The 26,614-nt window shown below is 38.2% G+C and overlaps 1 protein-coding gene across 6 annotated transcripts in view; it reads left to right on the forward strand.

Annotated features, from left to right (window-relative positions):
- TPR5 (Tetratricopeptide repeat (TPR)-like superfamily protein) overlaps positions 1 to 26,614 on the forward strand; it is a 365,268-nt gene that overhangs the window by 22,960 nt on the left and 315,694 nt on the right. For 4 of the 6 annotated variants that reach the window (XM_089427733.1, XM_089427727.1, XM_089427716.1 and 1 more), the window contains exon 2: positions 57 to 149. In XM_089427733.1, coding sequence (XP_089283859.1) covers positions 57 to 149 — 93 coding nt within the window. The remainder of the gene's footprint in view (positions 1 to 56; positions 150 to 26,614) is intronic. The other 2 variants (XM_089427738.1, XM_089427741.1) reach the window with 1 other exon arrangement.

The following is a 26,614-nucleotide window of genomic DNA, read 5'->3' on the forward strand; positions in this document are numbered from 1 at the left end:
TGTTTGGTCTCTGAATTAAACTCTCACAATTTCTTTTCTAAATTCATTGACTCTAGGGGTTTCATGATTTTTTGAATGATTTACAAGATTGGGAGCGATCCATGAAAGAAAAAGATAAACATATGGGAATCTGTGAAGATGAGAAATTTGTAAGTTTATACTTCATAATTTTTGTCATTTTGTAGAATTTATGAATATGTTAGATTTTAAGCTTCTGTGGTTGTTCTTTGGAGTAGCATGATCCGGATTATCCACAGTATCATGTTCATTCTGTCGACGTTTCAAACCCCAAAGGGGGTCCATCGTCAGGACTAATTTTTAGAATATGATTGATAGTTCTTTGAGAGAAGAATCTTGCAACCAGAGTATAAATAAACCTAAATCTTGATAAAATAATAGTCAAAATTGAAATAATTAAACTATTATTTTATCAAGATTTAGGTTTATTTATACTCTGGTCGCAAGATTCTTCTCTCAAGGAACTATCAATCATATTCTAAAAATTAGTCTTGATGATGGACCCCCTTTGGGGTTTGAAACGTCGATAGAATGAACATGATACTGTGGATAATCTGGATCATGCTACTCCAAATTTATGAATAGTTCAATTTTAATGCAATATAGAAATTTCACCGCTTGAAAAAAGGTTTCTTGAATCTTAACCCTATGCATTTCAACATTATGGTGTTAGATATTGTTTGTCTATTGCATGAGTAATAAATGTAATCTCATAAAGTGGAAATAAGTTGCATGCAATAAACGACATTACAAAATTAGTTGAGCAATTCCTAATAGGAATAACAAAATTTGCTAGATATATATACAATACACCTAGGAATAACAATATTTGCTAGATATGTAATTGGATACACATTGATATAATACATCTCTTGTTCAGACTCTTTTGCTTGTCTCTTGTATATTCCCATTACATAGTTTAACACGATATCAAAGCTATGGTGATTGTGGCCTAGAGCAGCTTCAAAGTATTGTGTCAACACAAAGTTTGATGCACTAGATAATTTGAGGAAAGAGACAAGCTTGGTCAAGAGACCAATTTTTCAATCTATGGTCCTTTGGAGGTATTATCTTGTTATAATCCTTTAGTTGTGCACCTTAGGTTCCATCCTAGGTTGAGCTTCTATTTTATCATTATATTGTTATCATGGTGGGTTATTTCTAGGGAGAAAAACTTATTTGCATGGGAAACATTTATTGGAATCCACCCCTTACTGACACACATGTTCATGTTGATTTAATTAGTTGTAACTTGTTGACTATTAGAAGGTTGGACTATGGTCTTAATGGAGCATTAACCATTGTGCACACATGTTGAGGTTGATTTAACCATTCAATGGTTAATTTGATCTATTTTATCCAGATTAAGGTTAATTGCTTAAGTGCTCTACTTGGCATTTGTTTGTACTTGGAGGGGATCATTTAGAGGAGACTTGGTGATTTTGATCTCCCCTCTTGGGCATAGTTTTCAAGGCTTACATGCATTATTCTATTGTTTTTTGGAGGATGGCACTCTTCTTCCAAGGGTACACTTCATTTGGATATAAAACTATGGATATTGTTTTACTAATTGTGGGTTGTTGTGGTAGTTAAATGGCACAATTTTCTAGGTGCACCACTTGTAGGTGCTCTCTCATCTTTATTGCATGGATATTTCAGATCCACTTGCATCTTTTGATGTCTATTGGAGAGTATCCTCACATCTTTGTGCTGGCATATATTATTTTATTTGGTGGTTGTTATGGATGACTGTTATGGAGGAGCTTGTTGTGCATCAGGAGGACAAGTGTCTCCTTGCATGCATCTTGCATGGAATAGGAGCTTGAGGAGGCTACATGTGGCACATTGCATGCTTTTCCTTGGCATTCTTCCTTTTTTTAGAGCATTATCTTAGATGCCGCACATGTGAAGATATTCCACCTACTAGTTTGGGGTAGTGTTGCACTAATCGCGATAATATTGCCAACCAAAATCGATGATAATATCACAAATATATATATATATATATATATAACGAAAATTTTCCATTTTGAAATTATCATGATAATTTAGCTTATTGTGATAATTTAGGTAATTATCATGATAATTTGGAAATTATCACTTTATCTTCATCATTATCACCTTATAACAAATTTCTTGGTCATTTAACCCTCATTTTTAAAAGAGGGTAGGGGAATTGATGTTGATGTTTGTAGCTTGGGCATGTGCTTCTGCACAGGCCTAAGTATCTAGGTGTGCAGAAGTTGCCCACAAGATCTCCCCTAGGATACCTTCTCTAGGTTGAGCAAGTTGCTTTGTGACTTGAGAAAAGCACATAATTATTATGTTGGCTCATTGAGCTTAAGGTAAACTTAGGAAAAGTAAAGTAATTTACTTTAGTGATTTTGTTATATTCTTAGCCATTGATCTTAAGTGAGGTGAGGTCTAATCTTGCCTGTTAATCACTTTGAGATTGGGGTTATGGTTATGGATTTAGCTCAATGTAAAGTTATAAAAGCAAGGCTAAGGAGAAGAGAAATATACACTAGAACAACACAAGGTTGAGAGAGGCAACTTAGTGAGCAGTGTGCTGGGTCTGAGGGAGTGCAGAGACACTAGAGATCTGGATTTGTAGAGACAATTGAGCACTGATATAGGGCATATTTGTTGGATTAGATCCAGGTTTATTTTGTATTATGTAATTTCCTTAGTTGGGTCATTATCCTAGGACGTGAGCCCAAGTAGGTTTTGAATCATTATTAATGATGAATTGATTTGATTGGGCAGAATATGTTTGCGTCATGTTATGAGATTGGTTGTTATATTTTTGCTGCCGTTGAATGTCAAGAACTCAGTCGTGTCTTTATTTAGTAGATCTATAATATGCTAGGTCAATAAAGTGTTGGGTGCTAGGTTCAAAGGAAAATCTAACATGGTATCAGAGCAGGTTCTCTGAGAACCAATCTCAAGGTGCTAGGTTTGACTGCGATTTTACACTTGGAAATTTTCAAGGCATTGAAATCGAAAGTATAAACAACGCTGGGGCCTGAGTTCGATTTTTTTTAGTGTGGCCTTTAACCGCAAAAAGAAGCCAAATTGTTTGTTTGGGTCGATTCAAAGTTAAAGTTAAAAAAAATAAAATAAAAAGAGAAGAGATGAGTGACGACTATGGTGGCCAACACACCTGTTAGGCCATAGACACCAAAAGTCAACTGACAACTGCAAAAGCAAATATCCTAGTGGCAGTGTTGTAGAATTGCAAAGAGCCGGAGATTTGGTCACATGGAGACTGAGGCAACGAAGGAAGGAATGGCGATTGAGACCAAGCAACAACAGGCCGTCACATGATGTGATGTCCCTTTCCAATCCATAGAAGCATGAAAGGGCTAGGGTCATAGCCTAACTGATCCCATGGGCTATTTATAGAAAATAAAGGGGTCACCAAAATAAAATAAATAATAATTAAATAAAGGTGGTAAAAGTCACTTTAGGAAAAATAAAGTGACCCTTGGTTTTTTGAGAAGGAAAATATTATTAAAAGGAGAAGGAGACTCAAGGGGAGACGTGTGAAGAATGATTAGTGAATTGTCAAGAGCTCCAATAGCTTACTGTGAAAGGGGGAAAACCTTGTTATTTCCTAGTTTCGGTGTTGAGATATACACCATAATTGGTGGCGGTCGATTTCAGTGGTTGTAAAGCCACCCTAACTGATCATTGATTTTGTAGGAGATCACTCATACGAGTAGGAGGATGCACATCCATCAGAGGAGAGGTTGGTTTATTTCCCATCCAGGAGATCGAGTTCGTTGTGTTTGTAGAGGCCAAGTTGCCATCGCAGGGAGTGAATTGTTTAGTGTAAGAGTGATGAAATAATTGAGGGTTGAAGGCCGAATTTGCTTAGTGTGAATTGCCTATCCAGGGGAACAAATAACTAGAGATCGAATTAATTGATGTTGCTGAGGACGAGATTATTGTAGGAGGTTGAGTTTCATATTATCCGAGAATAAATGTGGTACTCCAGGTGACCAAATTAATCAAATATACATAGACAAAATATCATTCTTACCAGGGTTATAGAGGGCTGAATTATTCAAGCAATTTGGAGGACGAATAGGCATTTTGTGAAGGAGTTGAGATACACTAGGAGGCCAAATCGCTATTGCTCCAGGGTGAAATTTGCACCAACAGAGCAGTTGATTTTCTGTGTTTTTCTAAGGCTGAACTTAACGGGCCGAGTTGTTTTTGTTGGAGGTTCAAGTTGTAGTGACAAGGAGGGACGTATTGCATGGCCGAAATTCTCAGTGAAGGGTTGAGTTGACACAACATTCAAGGGTAAGCAATTTTGAAGTATATCCACCACGTTTTATCCCCGAAGTTTATGTAAATTTCTTTCAGTTAATTTCATTGATAAATTATTGTCGGAATTGGGACATTCCATCTAATGTTTCTAGGTTTTTCACTTTGTAAATTTTATTTAATATGCTAGTAATTTCCATTGTGCAAAATCGTGCAATTTGCTATGGTGTTTTTGGAATTTAAATTCATGGTATAATTTTCTGAAGCAAATTCCCCAAATTATAGTAAAAAATACTAAGGGATATTACATAGGGGAGATAGGTGGAGAAGTTGTGGCCAAGGGGCCCGTGTGACAAAAGTTTATGGCTAGCAAGGATGCATCGAGCAGTGAATCGAGGGGTTGACGTGAAGTTGGGAGTTGTTGGGCCGTAGGGGGCCATAGAGAAGAGGATGTCGATTGCTAGCCAACCGTTTGAGAGATCGGTTGCAAGTTCCATTAGGCGGCGACGGGTTAGCTCAGGGTAGCAACAATGTTGAGAGGTTGTAGTAGCCAATACAAGAACGATCGTTGATGAGTAGCACGACACAGGGATCGGGCGTAGTGTAGACTATGAAAATTTCTAGATAGAAATCCAACTGCGCTGATTGATATTATTTCTTCTACTTATTGATTCATAAATAAGTTATTCACAGTGTTTCTACGACAAATATCGAAATAAATTCTATTGTAGCCTTCACAATTAAAATACTGCGGAAAATAAATGCAAGGAAAAATACTAGCACAAGTACAATCACATTGATAGTTATTTTTGGACAATTGTCCCCGGAAAAACCCAATGTGGGAAAACCGATGCAGCAGACGAGGGTTTCTTTATTAATCTTCAGCAAAAATCTCATGTACAAGATACAACCAACAAAATAGAATATAAATCTTTGCGAGAAATTTACTGACAGTTCTCTCACACTTCTCGGCGAGATTCTGATCCAGGATAGGACTCGCTGCCCCCTCTGCTTCTCACTGCGTCAACTTTGCATGAGGACTGCGTAGTCCCACCGTTAGCCTCTACGCTGTCCCTCTACGTCACAACTTCTGCGCTATCCCTTCTCTGCTTTGCGTCTTCTGTTCTTGCACTCCCGACTGATGCTGCTACCCTCTCTCTCCTCCGCACTTGCAACTCTCCCTCTGAATTGATTTCCTCTTGCTGAACGACCAGTGAGAAAATCAATTTTACTTGGGTCATTGAGTATCTGCCTGGTGTGTTTTCCAAATGCCGATTGAAGTCCTTATAATCCTCCAGTTGAGAACCAACGACCCAGATTAGATTCTAATCAATGGCTTAGATCATTTGGACTCGATCTCCATCTTCTTTTAGAAGTTTCACCCACAGTTTAGATTAATACCTTTTAATTATTTTAATTCCCTAAGTTTAGACTTTAGGCCTCCATTAAAAATAATTAATCATTTTAATAACACTGTCTCCGTGTGGAATTTCCCGAAATGATTTTTGGTTATTGTAGAATACATGTGTCTAGGCCTCCCTGCAAATTTTGTGGCTTAGAGCAAATCTGATGCTACCAGAAATCAACACTCCCTCTTAGCGAGGAATGTGCTCTAGTAATGCAACCTGCTAAAGCATCACCTTGTTCTGTAACATCTCCCTTTGCTTTGCTGATGTTTGATGTCACTGCCCACCAACTACTGCGCAAATGCTGCATCCGTACTGCTGCTGACTCTGCCACTACCAACACTGCATCTGTACTGCAACTGAGAAACCATCTATTTCTGTTACTGAGATGGATTCTCTACCATACCCAACTGTTCCTTGAACTGGATGAACTTAGCTCTTCCTAGAGCTTTTGTGAGAACTTCTGCTACCTGATTTCCTATGGAGACATACTGCAACTGTACTGCCCCACGCTGAACATAGTCTTTGATAAAGTGGCATTTGATATCAATGTGTTTTCGCTGACCATGAAATACTGGATTTTCAGAGAGTTTAATACAACTCTGATTATCACAGAAAATATTGGTTGCCTCCAATTTTTTCCTGAACAGACTCACAAGAAGTTTTATAAGCCATATAGATTTGCACGTAGCTGTGCTGGTTACCATATATTTTGCTTTTGCTGAGCTTAGAGCTACCGACTTCTGCTTTTTGCTGCACCAAGATATCATTCCTAATCCAACACTGAAGTAATACCCGAAGGTACTTTTCCGGTCTACTAAACTACCCGCCCAATGTACATCTGTGAATCCATTCAATTTGACGTCATCTTCTCGGGTGTATATCAACCCATATCTGACTGTTCCATGCACATATCTAAGAATGTGCCTAGCTTCTGCCTAATACACCCTTTTCGGTTCCACCATGAACGGACTAAGGGTGTTGACAACAAAGCAAAAGTTTGGCCTAGTGTTGACCAGATACATGAGTGACCCAATGAGTTGTCTGTACATGGTGGGGTTCACCTCCTTGTCTCCTGATGCATCTATTTTCTTCTAGTTGGTGATCATGGGCATAGCCATGGGCTGACAATCTTGCATTAAGAAGCTCTTCAAAATCTCTGTAGCATATCTTCTTTGTCCAAGGAAGATCTCCCCATCCATTTGCCATACTTCCAACCCTAGAAAATAATGCATCAACCCCATATCCTTCATGTCGAATTCTGCTTCAAGATTCTTTTTGCAGTGCTTTATGAGCCTATATGACCCTTTTAGAAACAAGTCATCCACATATAATACCAGAATAAATGGCTCATTCCCATTAATAGTAGAGATTAGGATCAACATCACTCTTGACGAATCCCAACTGCTCGAAGTAACTATCAATCCGACCATACCATGCTCTCGGTGCTTGCTTGAGCCCATACAACGCTTTCTTTAACCTACATACATGAGTCCTCTCCTCATGAGTTTCGAAGCCTTCGGGTTGTTCTATATATGTCTCTTCTTTTATCATCCCATTCAAGAATGCTATCTTGCAATCCACCTGGTGAATCTCCCATCCCATTTGAGCTAGTAGGGGTATAATAGATCTGATAGAGGTATATCTTGTTATTGGGGCGAAGGTCTCTTCATAGTCTATTCCTTCTTTTTTTGTGTACCCTTTTGCTATGAACCTAGCCTTGTACTTCTCTATACTGCATTTGCAACATACTTGATCTTGTAGATCCATCTTGATCCTACAACGGATCTATCCTCTGGCATAGGTACCAATTCCTAGACATCATTCGTCATGATACAACTATACTCTTCTACCGTGGCATCCACCCATACTTGGTGTTGTACGACTTCCTGAAAGCTAGAGGGTTCTTCAACCTATGCTACCAAGGCTTGGTACTTGTCAGGCTGTCTACGTTGCCTTTTCTCGGTTCTAGGAGCTCCGACAAGCTTCTCTACATCCCCCAATATCTGTCGTACTTCTCTACTATTTCTGCCACTGGTGGTGGGAGGCTCGGTTAAATCCCCCTCTTGTTCTTGCCGTTCCACCTGCTGAGAACTACTTGGATTTCCTTCTTTTGAGGAAATACTAGTACTAGTCATTGTGCTAGTTCCAGGTGTCTGTCCTCTTGCTTGTCGTTCTTGCTGCCCCTTTTGCTGCTGGACTAAAGGAATATCTATTTACCGATCTTTTGCTGGCATCTCTCAGGATTACCTGAAATCTCTATCCTCCATGAACTTCACATCCCGTCTTACTACAATATTCCTGCTGCTAGAAATGTAGATCCTATATGCCTTTGAGGTCTCGCTATATCCTACGAGGTACCCCTTTTCTACAGTCTAATTCAGTTTACCACGCTTCTCGTTTGGAATGTGACAATATGCCACACTTCCGAATATTGTGAGATGATTGACTTCTGGCTTCTTCCTTGTGAAAACACCTTTGGGCGTTTTCTTCCCCAAAACTCTGTGAGGAGTTCTATTCTGGATATACACTGTTGTTTTGCAAGCTTCTGCCCATAAGAATCGAGGCAAATCTTGATCATACAACATAGCCTTTGCCACCCCAACAATAGTTCTATTCTTACTCTCTGCTACTCCATTCTACTTCGGATTATATGGAGCTGTCCATTCTCTTTTGATGCCCTCTTTTGTGCAGAAACATGTGAAGTCTTTGTCCGTATATTCTCCACCATTATCTGAATGCAATACCTTTATCTTTTTCCATGTTGTGTTCTCAACGAGAGCCTTAAACTCTCTGAACTGATCAAAGACCTCATACTTAGTCTTTAAGAAATAGATCTAGGTTTTCCTAGAGTGATCATCAATAAAGGTGACGAAGTATTCGCCACCACTAAGAGCTCTTGTGGACATTGGACAATAGATATCTGAGTGTATTAATCCCAATACACCCTTTGCTCTATTTTTACTCTTGGAAAAAGCTGCTTTAGCGTACTTCCCTAGTACGCATCCTCTGCATATATCATCATGCTCAGTACTAAGAATTGGAACTCCTGTAACAGTCTCTCTGAGCATCCTCAGTGCTCCATGGTGTAAGTGTCCCATTCGCTTGTGCCATAGCTCATTTAGTTCCTTTTCACCATTAAGATTGCTGCCTATTAGTGCCATTGGAGACTTGAGCTGCAACCTATACAGTCTGTTGCTTCGAGCTCCAATTTGTCTCTTCTTCTTCCAGCTTGGATGTTTGACATATACTTTCTTTCCAATGAAGTATACATCGTATCCCTTGTCCTGTAACTGGGACACTGAAATCAGATTCATTCCTAACCCGGGCACATGCAAAACATTAGTGGCTCAGATGCTGGTTCCTGCTTCTGTCTGAAATGCTATGGTGCCTCTCCCTATTGGAGTACACTTTGTTCTGTTTCCCATAGTAATTTGGAAGTCCATTTGCTCTTCTTGATAGCTCGAGAAATATTCTCGTACTCCAGTCATATGGGCTGGAGCTCCACTATCAATGTACTAAACATTTGCTGCTGCTGAAATTGCCAAGCATGTGAATTCTTCTTCTAATCTAGAAGATAATCCGGAGACATCTTGCTTTTCCATCCTTCTTTGTGCTATTTTCCTATCTGATGCTTTTCTGCCCCAACAACTGCTGCAAAATATCTGCGTCCCAACTGAAGATCTCCTTTGCAAGAAAAAATACTTTGCTTCCTTCCGCCTCTAGTAAGCTTCGATTCAAAGATCGAATTTCTCTGTCGACTCACTCAGAAAAATCGATTTCACCTCAAAACTTCGTCCTCCTTGGGCTTCGAACTACGCTGCCTCTAGGCTTTCAAATTGTTGCCTCTGCAGTAATTTTGAAATCCTTTTCCTCTCTGCTTCTAGGCTCTTCTGCTTACGATCTGATCTCTAATACCATGTGAAAATTTCTAAATAGAAATCCAACTGCAGTGTCTGATATTATTTCTTCTACTTATTAATTCAGAAATAAGTTATTCACAGTGTTTCTACGACAAATATCGAAATAAATTCTACTGCAGCCTTCTGTTAGGGTATTTCGACACATAGGAAATAGTTAAGTATAACTTGGTCTAGTGTAGAGTTAGGTAAAGTGTGTTTCTTTACTATGTACTTTTATAACTTATAATCCGACGGTCACGATATGTTCTAGACATGAAGTGATCTGACGGTTCATTCTCTCCTCGGTGTTACTAACACTTGATCCGTGGCTTAACACTCGATTGGTCCTTGATCTCTATTTAAAGAGCATGGAGGGTCATTTGTAGGGTGACCGTTCATGAGAGAAGCTTATGTAAATTTTCTTTCTTTTATTAATAAATTGCCTGAAGTGGTCGCGTTGGCTCAGGCCGTGGACTGTTTCCCTCTTTGAGGGTTTTGACCACGTCAAGAATGTTGGTTTATTGATCTGTGATCTGTCTGTAAGCGGTGTCCTTTGGTGTTTTATCTGAGGAACTTACCCTGTAAATTCCTACATGGTATCAGAGCTATTCGAGGGCCGCATCCGTTGGTGATCCAAATCGGAAGCCGATACAACTGCATCCCACTGTCATTTCCTAGATCTACTGTTTTTGATTGCTTTCAGGCCAAGAGGATTGCTCTATTGTGTTACCAGCATCTGTTCCAGTGAGGAACCCCATTCGTTTCAAGCGAAAAGGTTTCCGGTAGCCCTAGCTACGTCATTTTTAAGATATGGAGGTATACTGTCTTTATTTGCAGTTTTAGTTATTTATCTCTCTGTTTATTTCGGTTTATTTATCTTTCTGTTTTTTCATACCGGATCTATACCTTTCATTTCTGCATATGCTCTTTGCCCCACGACTTTGTGCGATCTGGGCAAATCAGAAACAAAAAGGAAGGAATTTTCTCATGCGTATGCTCTTTTCCGCCACGCTTTCGTGTGATTTCGGAAAATCAGAAACATTGAGGAAAATATATAGTTTTCGGCAAAAGCTAACTTCAAGCCATAAGGTTTGGTTTTTTTGTATGTCAGTGTTGGGTTGTGTGGTTTTTTGTTTTGTAGGCAAAAATCGCTTTTTCAAGGAAGCACGCACCCCAAAGCTTCAGTGACTACAAAAAAAATCCCTTTCTCTTTTCCAAAAATTACTAACCTTTTAAACTAACTCACTTGGTCCAAATTTACTTTATGAGAATAGAGGTCTTGAGTTCAAGTCTTTCTTTTTGTTGAGTTACTTATTTAAAAAGCACATGTAACTTATGTTTTAAAGTTACTTTATGTGTTCTTACCCATTATAAAAGTGAGTGACTTATAATTTTAAAGTCTCTTTATCTTTTATTTAAGTTACAATTTAGTGGGTAGTTCATAAAGTACCATTGTAAAAGTGACTTTAACTTATTTATAAAAGTGGGTCACATAATTTTTTTTTTAAAGTGAGTTAATTAGATTAAGTTTGGAGGCGGGGGGGGGGGGATATTTTTTTTAAATATAACATTATCATTCACTTCCGCGCATTCACGCACTTCGTCGGCGTCTTAAACAACTTTTCTTCAAAAAGCCATAACTTCTTCATTCGAAAACCATTTTCAGAGGCGTTTTTTTTTGAATCGGCCTAATTTTTCGAGGTCTTTCCATTGGAACACTTAATTTCAGCATCTACAACTTCAGTTTCTGTTAAAATGGAAAGTCCATGCCAAGTTATTCTTGACAACACCAAATACTTCCAATGGTGGTCCTACATTGTGGATTTACTTAAAAGTAAAGGTCTTTACAGAATAGCCTCAGGCCAAAAAACTAAACCTAAAGATGAAGATAAGGCAGCCAAATGGGAAAATAGGCAAGATCAAACACGTGGGTTGATAGGGATGTCTATTTCTCCATACCTTAGATTCCATATCGTAGAACTTGATACCCCTAATGAAGCAATGAAATAGCTCACTAAAGTTTTGGGAATTAAAAATGAAATTAGAGCCCATCAACTCGACAATGAGTTGCTTACTTGTGACCCCAATAATTTTTCTTCCATTGAAGATTTTTTGTCCAAGTTCAAGACCTTTAGACTTCTCTTGGAAGGTGTTAAGGTTAAGAAAGAAGATGATAGCCTTATCTATTCCATTGTTACTAAGTTGGGACCAACCTACTCTGTGTTTGTTTCCACCTTTCATTCTATTAGAGAAGCCTTTATTTCTCAAGGACAAGACTACAAGTCCCCCTCTTTTGATGCCTTTTGTGATTCTTTAATAAGAGAACAAGAAAAACTCTTACATCTTGGTCTTCTTAATCTTGGAAACTCTTCTAAGAAAGCCTTAGCCGCCCAACAACAACCAAATTCAAAAAATCCTAAGAAGCAGTATCCTAAAAAGAATGGTCCTAAACCAAACAAGGGTCTTAAGCAATTTCAATCTCAAAATGAAAAATCAATTCAACAAAATGATAAGGCAAATAAAAACAAAGAGAAGAACACTGATAGACATTGCCACTTTTGTAATCGAGATGGCCACTTAGAATCCAAATGCTTTAAGAAGATGGAAGCCTTGGAAGCAGCAATGAAGAAGCATAACATCCATTTGGAGCATTCTTCAACTTCAACTTCATCATCAGGAATAACACTTTTTGCATGTGGTTGTCAAGCATCTCAGTGTGGTTATGCACTAAATGTATCTTTTTCTTCTCATTCTCATGAGTGGCTCATTGATTCTGGAGCTTCTTATCACATGGCCAAAAACAAAGCCATGTTTTCTTCTTTAAATGATTGTAACACCAAAAATATATATGTTGGTGATGATAGATCTCTTAGTGTTGTAGGGACTGGAGCTGTTCATCTAGACAATGGTCAATTTAATGATGTATTATGTGTTCCAACCTTATCCTGCAACCTTCTATCTGTATATCAGATAACTCATCAAGGTGAAGGTAAAACTGTTGAATTTTCACCTCACGATGTTGTAATCAAGGACCTAAGAAATCCCAAACAGATTTTAGCTACTCGCATTGCTGATGATTCTACAAGGTTGTATAAGTTTAACAACTTTGGGTCATCAACTCTCCCTCGGTATTTGTTGCTCATAATGATGAAGTGAGCAAACTTTGGCATGAGCGATTTGGTCACTTAAACTATAGCTCCCTTCAAAATCTATGTAAAGAAAATATGGTGACATGTCTTCCTATGGTATCTTGCAAAGATGGTGTTTGTTCGGGATGTGTTCTCAGAAAACATCATCGAGATAGTTTTGAAAAACCTGCCTCTTGGCACGCCTCAACCCCTTTACAGCTTGTGGATAGTGATTTATGTGGTCCACTTCCAGTTGTTTCATTCTTTGGCTACACGTATTTCTTAACTTTCATTGATGATTTCTCCAGACGCACTTGGGTATACTTCTGAAAACTCAAGAGTGAAGTATTTAACATGTTCTTGGCCTTTAAGGCCTTTGTTGAAAAACATTCTGGACATCAAATTCTTAAGCTAAGATATGATAATGGCGAAGAATATGTTAACAAAAAATTCATCAACTTTTGCAATGAGCATGGAATTCAAATGCAACATACTGTTCCATATACTCCACAACAAAATGGTGTAGCTGAAAGGAAGAATCGCACCTTAAAGGAATTGGCTAATTGTATGCTTCAATCTAAAGGACTTAGTCTTAATTTTTTGGCAGAAGCAATTAACTGTGCAAATTACATAGTAAATCACACTCCTACTAAGGTTTTAAAGAATATCACTCCAGAAGAAGCATGGAGCTCAATTAAACCAGATATAAGTCACTTTTGTGTTTTTGGAAGTGAAGAATGGGCCCATATTTCTGATGAGAAACACAAAGCTTTAGAACCTAAGAGTGAAAAATATATTTTTGTTGGATATTTTGAAGATGTCAAAGGATATAGACTTTTTTCACCTAAGTCCAAAAATGTTATCATTAGAAGAGATGTAAAGTTTGCTGAAAATATATTGGCCTACGAGCCTAGTTCGACTGATGTGCCACCTCTCTTTATCCCTTCTACTTCTGAAAATATTTCTTCTTCAGATGATGACAACGAGGATGACAAACCTCCCCCACCTTCTCAGGATCCTCCTTCAGCTCTTCAGCTTCCAAAATGGGTTCGTGCTACTCGGGATGCAGCAGGTGCTCTTGCAGGTGATCCTACATATCAACGACGTACACGTTATTAGTTTGATAGAGCCTCTTCTTTATTGGCTCAAGCTTCAGCGAATTGTGATCCTGACACCTTTGCAGAAGCTTCAAGCCATCCAGATTGGGATGCAGTTATGAATGAAGAATATCTTTAATTATTGGCAAATGATACATGGGATCTTGTTCCTCTTCCAAAGGGACAAAGACTTGTTAGATGCAAATGGGTTTACAAAACCAAGTTTGGACCAGATGGAAAAGTTGATAAACATAAAGTTCGTCTTGTTGCTAAGGTTTTTTCACAAGTTGAAGGCATTGACCATATTGAAACCTTCTCCCCTGTTGCAAAAATAAACTCTATCTACCTTGTTCTTTCCCTTGCTGCCTCTTTCAAAGGGAAGTCCATCAGATGGATGTTAAATCCACCTTCTTGCACGGGGACTTGCATGAAGAAATCTATATGGAACAACCTCTTGGATTTATACAAACAGACTCCACCCTTGTATGTCGGCTTAAGAAATCCCTTTATGGTCTCAAGCAAACCCCTTGGGCTTGGTATGCCAAAATGGATAACTTTCTTTTAGATACTGGCTTTTCTAGGTGTCATTCTGACAATACTGTCTACACCAAGAAAGTGGGTAAGTACCTTATCATTGTTGTTCTTTATGTTGATGAGCTTATCCTCACTAGTAGTGATCCCAACCTTATAAACCATGTGAAGTTTAGCCTTAAAAAGAAGTTTGAAATGACAGACTTAGGACACTTGCATTATTTTGTTGGTCTTCAAGTCTTGCTAACCAAGGAAGGTATTTCCCTTTCCTAGTCCAAGTATGCCTGTGATCTTCTACGCCATTTTCACATGGAAGACTGTAAGCCAGCGCTTCTCCCTTTAAATCTTGGGCCAAACTTTCAGTTGCTTATACTTCCCCTGAAGTTGATGCTACCCTATACCGTTAGCTTGTAGGAAAACTTTTGTATCCTACCTTTCCTTCGTTGTTGGCATTATTGCTCGGTTTATGCAAAACCCACATGAAAGTCATTGGAAAGCAGCTAAAAGAATACTTCGTTATGTTCGAGGTACAGCTCTGTTTGGGATTCATTACAGTGCAAAAGCATCTCCTCTATTGGTTGGTTTCATTGATTCTGATTAGGCTGGTGACCCTGATGATCGGAAGTCTACTGCAGGTTATGTCTTCACTCTTGGTTCTGGACCTATTACATGGGCCTGCAAGAAACAAAGTGCCATTTCTCTTTCTTCAGTAGAAGCAGAGTATCATGGCGCCGTAGAAGCTAGTAAGGAAGCCTTATGGCTTTGTCAGATCCTGTCAGAGTTTGGCTTTCAGCAGCAACATTCGACTACAATTTGGTGTGATAATCAAAGTGCCATTCAACTATGCAAAGATCCTGTCCAACATCAGCCAACAAAGACATTGAACTACACATGCACTTCATCAAAAAGCTCATTCATGACCATGTTCTTGAAGTGCAATATTGTTCAACTGATGATCAAGTTGCAGACATCTTTACAAAGGCTCTCACAGAGGCAAAGTTTACTAAACTTCGATTTATGGTTGGAGTTCAGGAAGTTGTCACTAAGTGGGGATAGGCTCTAATGCCTCCTCCCTTCTCCTGTTGTGTCATATTTGTACATCCTTCAATCCTATCCCAAGTTGTTTTTAAGGGGGGATGTTAGGATATTCCAACACATACGAAATAGTTAAGTATAACTTGGTCTAGTGTAGAGTTAGGTAAAGTGTGTTTCTTTACTATGTACTTTTGTAACTTACAATCTGACGGTCATGATATGTTCTAGACATGAAGTGATCTGACGGTTCATTCTCTCCTCGGTATTACCAATGCTTGATCCGTGGCTTAACACCCGATTGGTTCATGATCTCTATTTAAAGAGCATGGAGGGTCATTTGTAGGGTGACCGTTCATGAGAGAAGCTTATGTAAATTTTCTTTCTTTTATTAATAAATTGCTTGAAGTGGCTGCGTTGGCTTAGGCCATGGACTGTTTCCCTCTTTGAAGGCTTTAACCACGTCAAGAATATTGGTGTATTGATCTGTGATCTGTTTGTGAACGGTGTCCTTTGGTGTTCTATCTGAGGAACTTACCCTGTAAATTCCTACACCTTCACAATTTAAATACTGCGGAAAATAAATGCAAGGAAAAATATTAGCACAAGTACAATCACAATGACATTGTTATTTTTGGACAATTGTCCCCGGAAAAACCCAATGCAGGAAAACCGGTGCAGCAAATGAGGGTTTCTTTATTAATCTTCAGCAAAAATCTTATATACAAGATACAACCAACAGAATAGAATAGAAATCTCTGTGAGAAATTTACTGACAGTTCTCTCACACTTCCCGACGAGATTCTGGTCCAAGAGAGGACCTACTGCCTCCTCTGCTTCTCACTACGTTAGCTTCTGCGCACTCCCAGCGTCAGCCTCTACGCTGTCCCTTTGCGTCACAACTTTTGCGATGTCCCTTCTCTGCTTTGCGTCTTCTACTCTTGCACTCCCGACTGATGCTGCTACCCTCTCTCTCCTCCTCACTTGCAATTCTCCCTCTGAATCGATTTCCTCTTGTTGAACTTCGACCAGTGAGAAAATCGATTTTACAAGGATAACTGAGTATCTGCCTGGTTTGTTTTCCAAATGCCCATCGAAGTCCTTCTTATAATCTTCCAGTTGAGAACCAACGACCCATATTAGATTCTAATCAATGGCTCAGATCATTTGGACTCGATCTCCGTCTTCTTCTAGAAGTTTAACCCACAGTTTAGATTAACACCCTTTAATTATTTTAATTCCCTAAGTTTAGACTTAGGCCTCCATTAAAAATAATTAATTATTTTAATAAAATTGTCTTTGGGTGGAATTTCCCAAAACGATTTCTAGGTATTGTGGAATACATATGTCCAAGCCTCCCTGCAAATTTTGAGGCTTAGAGCACATCCGATGCTACCAAAAGTCAACATAGACAGGACGTGCAATTGGTGCCAGAACTCGGGGGAGTTTGCTCTTAGTCTCGATGATTGAGAAGAAAGGGGTTTGGTATAACATTCTAGGATGGAAAGGCACTGATCACACCTAAGGGATCTAGCTTAGACAATAGCCATGTTGTTGGAGTTAGAGAGAGCAACCCATTTAGGCTAAAGAGATAGACTATTCGAGCAATGACAGAAAGTAGAGTTGTGACAAAGAACAAGGGGTTGTTAGCTCCGATGGTTGAGCAACTCAGAGGGAGTCAACCTTTAGGTTTAGGAGGGGAGGAGTAGTCAGTGGACTCTTCTTGATCTGTCAAGAAGTTCTCGGGTACGTGATGACCTTATAGGATGTTTAGTAGCAGGAGGCTTCTAGGAAGTTCATAGGGAGCGGGTCTTCGAGGATGATGGTAGGGAAGTCTTCTAGTTTAGAGGGAGTAGCCATGGTAGTTGATGTAGGTCTAGGATTGAAACTTGTCCTAGGTGGCAAAAGTACCTTCCTCTCTAAGAGGGAGTGTTGCTGTTTGTAGCACAAGCAAGTACTTTTGCACATGCTTGAGTGTCTAGGTGTGCATAAGTCGCCCACAATATCTCCTTAGGATATTTGCCCGAAGTTGAGGAAGTTGCTTTGTATTATGTTGGCTCATTGAGCTAAAGTAAACTTAAGAAAAGTAAAGTAATTTACTTTAGTGATTTTGTTTTAATCTCAACCATTGATCTCAAGTGAGGCGAGATTTAATCTCGGCTATTAATCACTTTAAAATTAGGGTTAAGGTTAGGGATTTAGTTGAATGTAAAATTATAAAAGCAAGGCTAAGGAGAAGGGAAAGACACTACAACACAAAATTGAGAGAGGCATCTCAGTGAGTAGTGAGCTAGGCTTGAGGGAGTGCAAAGAGGCTGGAGATCCAGATTTGTAGAGAAGTTCGAGCGCTGATCTAGGGAAAATCTGCTAGATCAGATCCAGGTTTATTTTAAATTCTGTAATTTCCTCACTTGGGCCATTATCCCAGGATGGGAGCCCAAGTAGGTTTTTAATCATTGCTAATGATGAACTATTTTGATTGGGTAGAATTTGTTTGTCATTTGACGAGTTTGGTTGTTATATTTCTCCTTCCGCTGAATGTTAAGAACTTAGTCGTGCTTTTATTTAGTAGATTTGTAATTTGCTAGGTCAATAAAGCGCTGAGTGCTAGGTTTAGAGGAAATCTAAAAATTGAGCTTTGATGATACTTTGATTATTTTCCATCAAGCAAACAGGGAGAAATCTATTGTTTTCATTTCTCGATGGTTCATCTCATGAGAAACATGTTGAATTTTCTACAATAATGCACAATAGAAACCGATCTTCTGTTCTGATCATTGCTTTCCAATGATTTCCAATCAAGTTATGTCATATATATCATTAAGCAACTATACACAGAAAATCTCAGCAGTAATGCAATGAAATACAATAGGATCATAAAGAGACAACCATGCACAATAGAGACAACAAATTTACCATGGGAAAACCCAACCTTGGGAAAAACCTAATGACTATATCTAAAGAGAAAATGTTCTTCAACAATATTTACAATTCCAAGACAATTCTAGAAATATGTGCCACAAATCCAAGATACTAGTGAAACCTAGTAAAATACCAGCTAGTCAATTATGGTCAAACCTCCAAAAAATTAGAGAAATTAGTGTTGGTGAATAGTCTAAAATTTTGGCCCTTGGTCAGCTCGGCATTGCGGCCAAAGGGTTTGTGGTCAACTGCAGTCAAATTCTTCTTCTTATGTGGTCAAACTTGCCCCTTTCTTTACTGAAAATTCCAGTCAAATTCTCGGTCAAACAACATATTCTCAGTCAAACAAAACAGGTCCAATTTGGTCAAATGGCAGTTGCTTTATCTCGAACAACTTTCAAATTTCCTTCTCTTGACTTCGCATGCGTGGATTAGAAAATAGAAGAATACGTGTGATTCGAATTGGTCCAAATGAGGAGGTCAACTTGTTTTTTTATATTTGTCAAATTGGTGACTTTTTGACCAAAAGTCACACCCCTTCATTGTGGGGCTGATTTGACTATTTGGGGCCTACATGAAGCCCAAAAATACATAATTTCTATGTTGCATGAGTTTTTGGAACGTGGGAACATTGGGAACTTGGGTACGAGTGTCGAGAACTGCTAGAGGTTTCCCCAAAATTTACAGGAAATGGCTAATCAGGAAAGGTAATATAATATAATGAAAAAAATAAAAAAAAATATTTTTTTAATTATATAATTTATATAATAAGCAAAATTAATATTGAATCAAAATATTCAAATATTAAAATCAATTTAAATATATAAATAATAAATATATAATCTCTCTTATATATAAATATATTCTTTGGGTGTCTCTCTCCCTGAGTCTCTCCCTTTTATATATATAAAATATTAAAATGTCAAGTTCATTATGACACATGACGAGTCTTTGAAACAATCTAGCTTAAAAATACAAAGGAACAGTTTTACATATGTTTCTCTAGTTATTCTAAAGAGAAAAAGTAAATCAATTCTAATGTTTAAGCATTGACTGCCACATACAATATGCACACACAATCTTCTGCGATATATATATAGAAACAACAAAAGAAATACTCATCAGCATGACATCCCAGATATCGCCCTTACATCGAGGTGCCACACGCTTCCTTAAACCATGGTCCCATCAATTAAGGATGTCGGTGTTAAGGATGTCTTGCCCTTTCTTCCTGCGAAGGTTTCAACTTAGGCTCATGTTTTGTGGGTAGTTCAGCATATTTTTGTACAGAATTTGTATTCCCCAACCCCAGGGAACGCCGAAACTCCAAAAAAAATAGTCTTCAAAGCTCCTGGAACTTTCTCAAGCTCCCATTGCAGCTCCTGCTGAAAAGGGAACGTTCCCATGCAGTTCCAAAGCTCCCGGGAGCTCGGGAACTTTTGGAACGGGTTTCCCAACTCTTGGGAGTGGTTCTCGTGTAACAGAGCATAATTTTAATTTTTCATTTCCATAGTTTTTCTTGGCAGACTTGGGGCCTTTTGGCATGCGAGAATACTTCTTGAAGCTACACAAAAATCAATAGTCCCTCTGTTAGAAAATCAGAAAGGCAGAAATATTTTCTTATATAGATAATTACTTGTGATTCTTTTATCTTTTAGTTCATTAAGCAATTACTAAAACAATAGCACAAGGACAACAGATGTACGTGGACAGCTAGGGCAAAACCCAGTCAACAATTCTTCCTTCAATAGTTTCTCGAGATAATCCAAGACTCTTGACCTAGACAAATTCTTCCTCCACACTGTTAGCGCTTGAATTTGGCCTCAGGTTGAAGAAGGCAAAATCCAAGGCAACATCAAACCACTTAGCCTTGTAGCTAGCCCTACGAGGACAGGAGAGGGCTCTCTCGGCAAAAGGTCTTCAAAGGGCTGAGATGACCAATAAAGAACACTGATTTTAGGCTAGTAAATTGATAGGGAAAGTTTGATTTAAAAATTTTAGGGTTTTGTTGGAAAACTGAGCACGGCAATTTTGGGTGCAGGGATGAGACACGGTTTTTGCAGAGGTCTGTTTGGGGCAAGGTAGGAGATTGTCTTGATGCCTTTGAAGGAAGTGAATGGATAGGTATGACTGGTGAGGAGCTAAGGAGAGCAAGAAACCATCGAGAGTTTTCCTTAAACAGATGAAAACATAGATATTAAGCAAACTTAAAGGCAGAGCATAGAAACCATGAATTCTACCTTAACACTTCATTTACTTAATTTGCAGAAGAGAAGAGTAGGAAAATGGTACACATAACAAACTTACAAGTACATGAGAGAAACACACCATCAACACAAATCACCACAGGAATCCCAAATAGTGCTGCAAAACCCTGGTCTTTCCTTTGCCAAAATTGCAGAGATACAAAGAGTAATACAGTCTAAGATTATTCCTCAAGAGTCCAACCTCTCCAACCATGAAAATGATTTACAAAATACATAATATAGACCATGCCAACCCATTCCCTAGCCTCTAGGGGTCGAGCTCATCATCCTAGGAGCTGTTTCAACCAATTCTAAACTGAGCACTACAATCTAGGCAATCAAAACAACTTGCCTCTATAAGCTAGGAAACCAATTCATTCATTAATTTTTTGCTATTTTATGAATGAATCTTCTAGAATAGGTAAATAAGTGTCATGTCAACTTAAAATTACATTAATTACATCAAGGAGGGTGAAAAATCCCACCAAAAGTCAAGACTGGTCAAATGCTGCGTTTTCCTGAGCTGAAGATGAAAAATTGAGAAAATTTCCCTGATGTGTAGCGCGCCATTTCTCAACGCGTAGCGCGCCTTTGAGCCCACTTTTGGGGCACTTCCCGGCATCCAAATGAGGCTCAGGTGGGCTTGTTGGAAAGGTCTGGATGTCTACTTTCCAACCCAAGTGGAATTTCTCAATTTGGTGCCCATTTGCCCCTCCAAAAATCAAATCTCCCAAGACTGCTTCCTGTGTGTCCAAAAAGGGGCAGTGAGGTCATTTTTTGCATGTTTTTTGACCTTTTGGGGGCCCAAAACTTGATGAAATGTCTTGGCAGTGGCTGAGCAAGTGCAATTTGTCATGACAAATCCAAAAATGCTGAGTTTTTGTGAAATGGACCTCCCCAACTTAAGGGTAGCGCGCCGCTGTAATTGCCCAATTCGCCCAATGAACTTTGAAATCGACTTGACAAGTATTCTCTTGAAGTGTTGAGAGGCAAATGAGTTACCAATGAGGAGGGAGGGGCTTTTATAGGCTCACTTTTGAATTTAATTTGCCCAAAACCGACTTTATAATGTTTTTGAAATGACACTTTTTCGAATTAATTGCTGCTGACTTCTAGTTTCCTTTTTTCAAAATAAATTGGTTGAAATGATGATTTCTCTTGAAAATTTTTGCAGTGATAGCTTCTAAGATGTCTTGGCAAAGGAGACCAAGACTGCATGCCAACTTTCGGAGAATTTGAACTTTTTACAAATTTTTACAAAAATGAGATAATGACCTTTGTCTTCAAAAACAGGGTTTTTGAAAACAAGGTAAAAATTAGCCGTACAATGATAAGAGTTATTAAAATGATGCTTTATGACGGACATCCCTTTGGCCTGCTGGTCCTTTATGACATCTCAAGACCAAGCTTGACTCAACCTAGACCTAAGACTTTGATATTTAAAACAGGGAAATGACCTTGTGAAGATTTTATTTACTCAAGAAAACATGATCCAGCAGTGCCAAACAAGAGGGGAATAAAAGACATAAGCTTCTCCACCAGGGTTATGGCATGCCTAACGGGATGCAACATGATCACACTGATGAGACACCTAATTATGAAATGTAAAGAGTTTTGATCTCTGGTGGAGGGCTACTAGACCGACTCTAACACACACCAAGTCAGCCCTCAATTCTTCTTGCAAATGATAACCCTTCAATAGCAACTTCGACCTAGCAGCATCAACTTGCAGTAGCAGCGTCAACCCAGCAGTTGGCAACAACAGTAGCAACGACAACTTCGACTAGACAAAGAAAACTTCGATCACATTAGATACTCCTCTGAAGTGAGAGATAGATGGCCCAAAATTTCGATCTTGATGTCTTCTTCCTTCCTTCAAAATTTCACTCTTTTCCAGCCTCTTTCAAGCTCTTCTTCAACTTCGCACTTCCCAGCTTCTTCCTTCTGGATATCAAACTTATGAGATAGAGTGAATTGCTCCAAATGTATTGGAACTGGCTTGTATATATAGCCTTCCAGCGAGGTCGAATTGTCCTTGAAGCTGACTTAATCTCTTTGAGGCCGACTTGGTGTGGAGGTGACAAATAGCATATTTGACTCAATATTAATTCTTTTTGCTTGATTCAAAAGCCCAAGAAGGGTCTCTTTTAATGGAAAATGACTCTAATGACTCAGAATAAATCCTAGAAGTCCTCAATGGGGACTTTGACCTAAAACAAAATGATACAAGCATGAAATCCATGCTTTAATAAGTCATAATAATAATAATAGAAATATTTTTTTTCATTCTTTTGATAAATACATTTCATTGTGACTCAAATAGATTTATGAAGACCAAACCTAGTTACATATTTCAACACTCCCTCTTAATTAGGGAGGTATTCGTAAGTACAAGTACAAGGAAGATATTAAAACACATGAACCATGGATGATTTAGGCACCACAATGCCATGTACTAGATTCCTGGCCAGGGAAATCTATCCAAGGTCCTCCAACAATCTAGGCGCTTACGATGCCATGGACTAGATTCTTAACTAGAGCAATCTATTCAGGTGGGACTAAGATGGACTAAAGCTTTCAACCACTCTAGGTACCATCAGGCTTACTTGCTAACCATCAATCCAGGGATCTAGTTGCGTATTCGAGGTCAGAGCTCCATGACAAACGCCACCCTCCCTACTTCGGGAACTAGACATCAACACAAAGTGCTGGACAGATATCCTCCGAGGCAATGTGTCTCACACACAGAGCCTCAACTTTCCTAATTATTCCAATCGGTAACAAATCCTCTCCGATCAAACAGATCGGTAACAAATCTCTCGTGTAACCAACATGCTATCAAACCTTTGAGAGATTTACCTGTACAAACACAACCCCAATCAACAACAAAATTTCAAAAGTACATATGTAAAGACAAAACTCCGGGGTATTCCAGAGAACTGATGTTGCTTCTTAATTTATCATAGTAGGATTTTCATACAAATCTTGACAGAAGATTCCTTAATCTTACATTTTCCTTTCCTATTTCACATGCAACAACATATTCTAGTATCTACAATCAGATCCGGCTTTCCTTATTTCAACAACCCCTCAAAATAAATTCTCCAATTTCTTCTTTCAAGGTGTTCATTATGACTATGATATGACCTCCCTCTCTACTAGGGAGATTCCTTTCATCCAAGCTCCCTTTCAACTTAGGGAGATTCCTTTCATCCAAGCTCTCTCTTAACTTAGGGAGATCTACTTCTTTTCTACGACATCGAAGAATATTTCATGGCTTCCATCCTTCTCATCAAAGTTGTCATGACAGTTATAACTTTCTTCATCATGCTTATCATATCATCTTTACTTACGAGCATCTTCACCATCTTGAATATTATGTACCTGCACAACTTAGATGGCAAGTACAACCAAATCCATATAGAAGCATGAAGTTAACCATATCATAATATAATAATGGAAGCATTCGACATTAGACATCAAACTCCTAAACTTAGTTAGGTTCATAAACAAGAAACACATACTTTTATACTTCAACTCCACGCTAGGGTTTTGTCATAAACCCTAGATTTCATCAAGACTTTGAGCACCATAATCAAGAGAACATGCTTCATTATATCTAAGGCTTCAATATTTCTTCTAGAGGTATGACATACCCTACTACAAAATATTGCAAACCCTAGAAGCAATTTCAAACAAATATAGCTCTACAGTGCATTGAACAACTTTAGAACTCATATGTTAGACTTCCACTAGAATTGAGTGCAAGATCCTATATTTCATACAAGAGCCATTAAGTTCCAAAAAATCAAAACCAATCACAACACAAATTCGGATTTCAACAATCTTTCATAAATCTCAGATTATTACACTAGTAATCATATATTAGAGAATTGAATTTTACTAAGGTTTTGTTACAAAATCCTAAAATTCACAAATCCTATCATCCTAGAGAATCAAACTTTGACTAGGGCTTAGTTCCATACCCTAGGTCTCATGACCATCAACAATTAGGTCAATACATATATCTAGGATTCCATCATCATGCACAAGCATATCATAACATGTGTTAGTCAAACCCAATGATACAAATATCAACATATTAAAGTTAGACATATAACAAACTTGATCAGACTAGGTTTTCAATTAGAAAAACGCATATACCTAGGATTTCATTCTTAGGACATTATCTAAAATAAGGGTCTTGCTTATACACCCTAATGATCTAGGGTTTCAATACATGACACAACAAACTGTAATTTACTAAAGGTTTGAGATTTCAATCATCACCATTTAACCTTAACAAGTTAGAGTTTTCATAACCATACCAAAACCCCAAACATGACATTATCAAAGCATCAAGCATTTTTCTCTAGTTTTCAACAATAACCCTAAGTAGGTTAGGGTTTCACACATAATCATCGACATACCCTTAAGTTAGGGTTTTCACACATAATCATCGACATACCCTTAAGTTAGGGTTTTCACAAAGAACCTTTCTAGGGTTCCACAAGAGTAATCAAAGATATGAGGAGGGTAGATTTATCTATTGATGAATTACCCAATCAAGAATATTTATGATTCAAGAGAGCTAGACATAATGATGTTAGTAATAGTTTATCAAGAATGAATATTATGAAGATAACAAAAACTTGTAGTTTAAGACATACCTTTGTTTCGTAACAAACCTTGTAATTTCAATGCTTTGCCTTGTGAGGCCTATTTCCATAATCCTTTGAGTATTCATCAAGCTTTTCCTAAACAAGGAAAATATGAATAGGAATGTGATTAGTATTTAATGCAAACAAAACTAGATAAGCAAGGAAAACTAAAAATGAAAAGGTAATAGGATACTTATCTTTTTAAGTTGGTGAGGGCTCCCTCCAAGCTTGAGGGATACCTATAACCCTATAAGAACAAATCAAAAATCTTTTTCCAAAATATGTTAAACCTACAAATACTAGAAATCAAGCAATGAGATAACTAAGGCTTAGATCAAAGGACCTGGCAGTGTAAGTCCCTTATATCCATTTTTATGGGTTTATTCTTCGTTGGATATCCTTCTTCAACAACATTAGCTTGGTCTCTGTTTCTTTTCTTGTTCTTCGGATTGTCAGGATAGTCACTTCTATAGTGACCCATTTGTGACATTGGTAGCATTCTATTTTGGACAAATCGACCTTCCTTCTTGGCCCTTTTGATTTCTTGAAGTTTCCTTTCTTGTGAGAAGCAGAGTATGCATTTGAAACCTTTTCTTCTTCATTGTTGGATACTAATGAGATTCTCATTTCTTCTTGGCTGCAAGCATTCCATAATTGCTCGAAGGTAGGAGTTTCTTTCCAATTGTTGAGACCTGAAGCAATGGAACTCCAAGTAGGTGACAATCCCAATAATGCAGTAATTACTAGCTTCTTTTCGGATACAATTTCATCGATGGCTTGAAGTTCATCTCTAATTCTAGATATCCTTACAAAGAAGGAAGCCACAGTGTCATCCTTCGTCATTTTTGTAGTCCTTAATTCATTCTTCAAACTTTTTACTTGACCGATGTTCTTGATAGTGAACAATTTTGGTAAGGCTTCATACATTTCTTGAGCATGGTTTATATTGTAAATGTATGGGACAAGATTGTCCTTTATGCTTTCTACCATCAGTGTCATAGCCAACATTTCTGACTTTCTAAACTTCACTTTATCTGCATCACTAGATTCTTCGGTAGGTTTCTTCACTTATCCTTTGACCAAATCCAAGACCTTGTTCTTTTTGAGAATGAGGTCATTTCTTTTCTTCCATGCCCTGTAATTTGATGCTCCTTCCAATTTGTTCTCACTCTTTATTGTGTTAGACATTGCCCTTGAAGATAGTGAGCTTCTTCCCTTATAAGAGCTCCTTATATGACCCTTTGATCAGTCCTTTAGACTCCTTTCAGTAGATTCTCAAAATTGCCCTTTTCCTTCTTTACCTTAGCTCCATGTTAGAAAGTCAGAAAGGTAGAAATATTTTCTTATATAGATAATTACTTGTGATTATTTTATCTTTATGTTCTTTTATCTTTTA

Source organism: Pinus tabuliformis, chromosome 6 (assembly GCF_031772625.1).
Source record: "Pinus tabuliformis cultivar Carrire ecotype Pingquan chromosome 6, CPIR1, whole genome shotgun sequence".
NCBI classification, from domain to species: Eukaryota; Viridiplantae; Streptophyta; class Pinopsida; order Pinales; family Pinaceae; genus Pinus; species Pinus tabuliformis.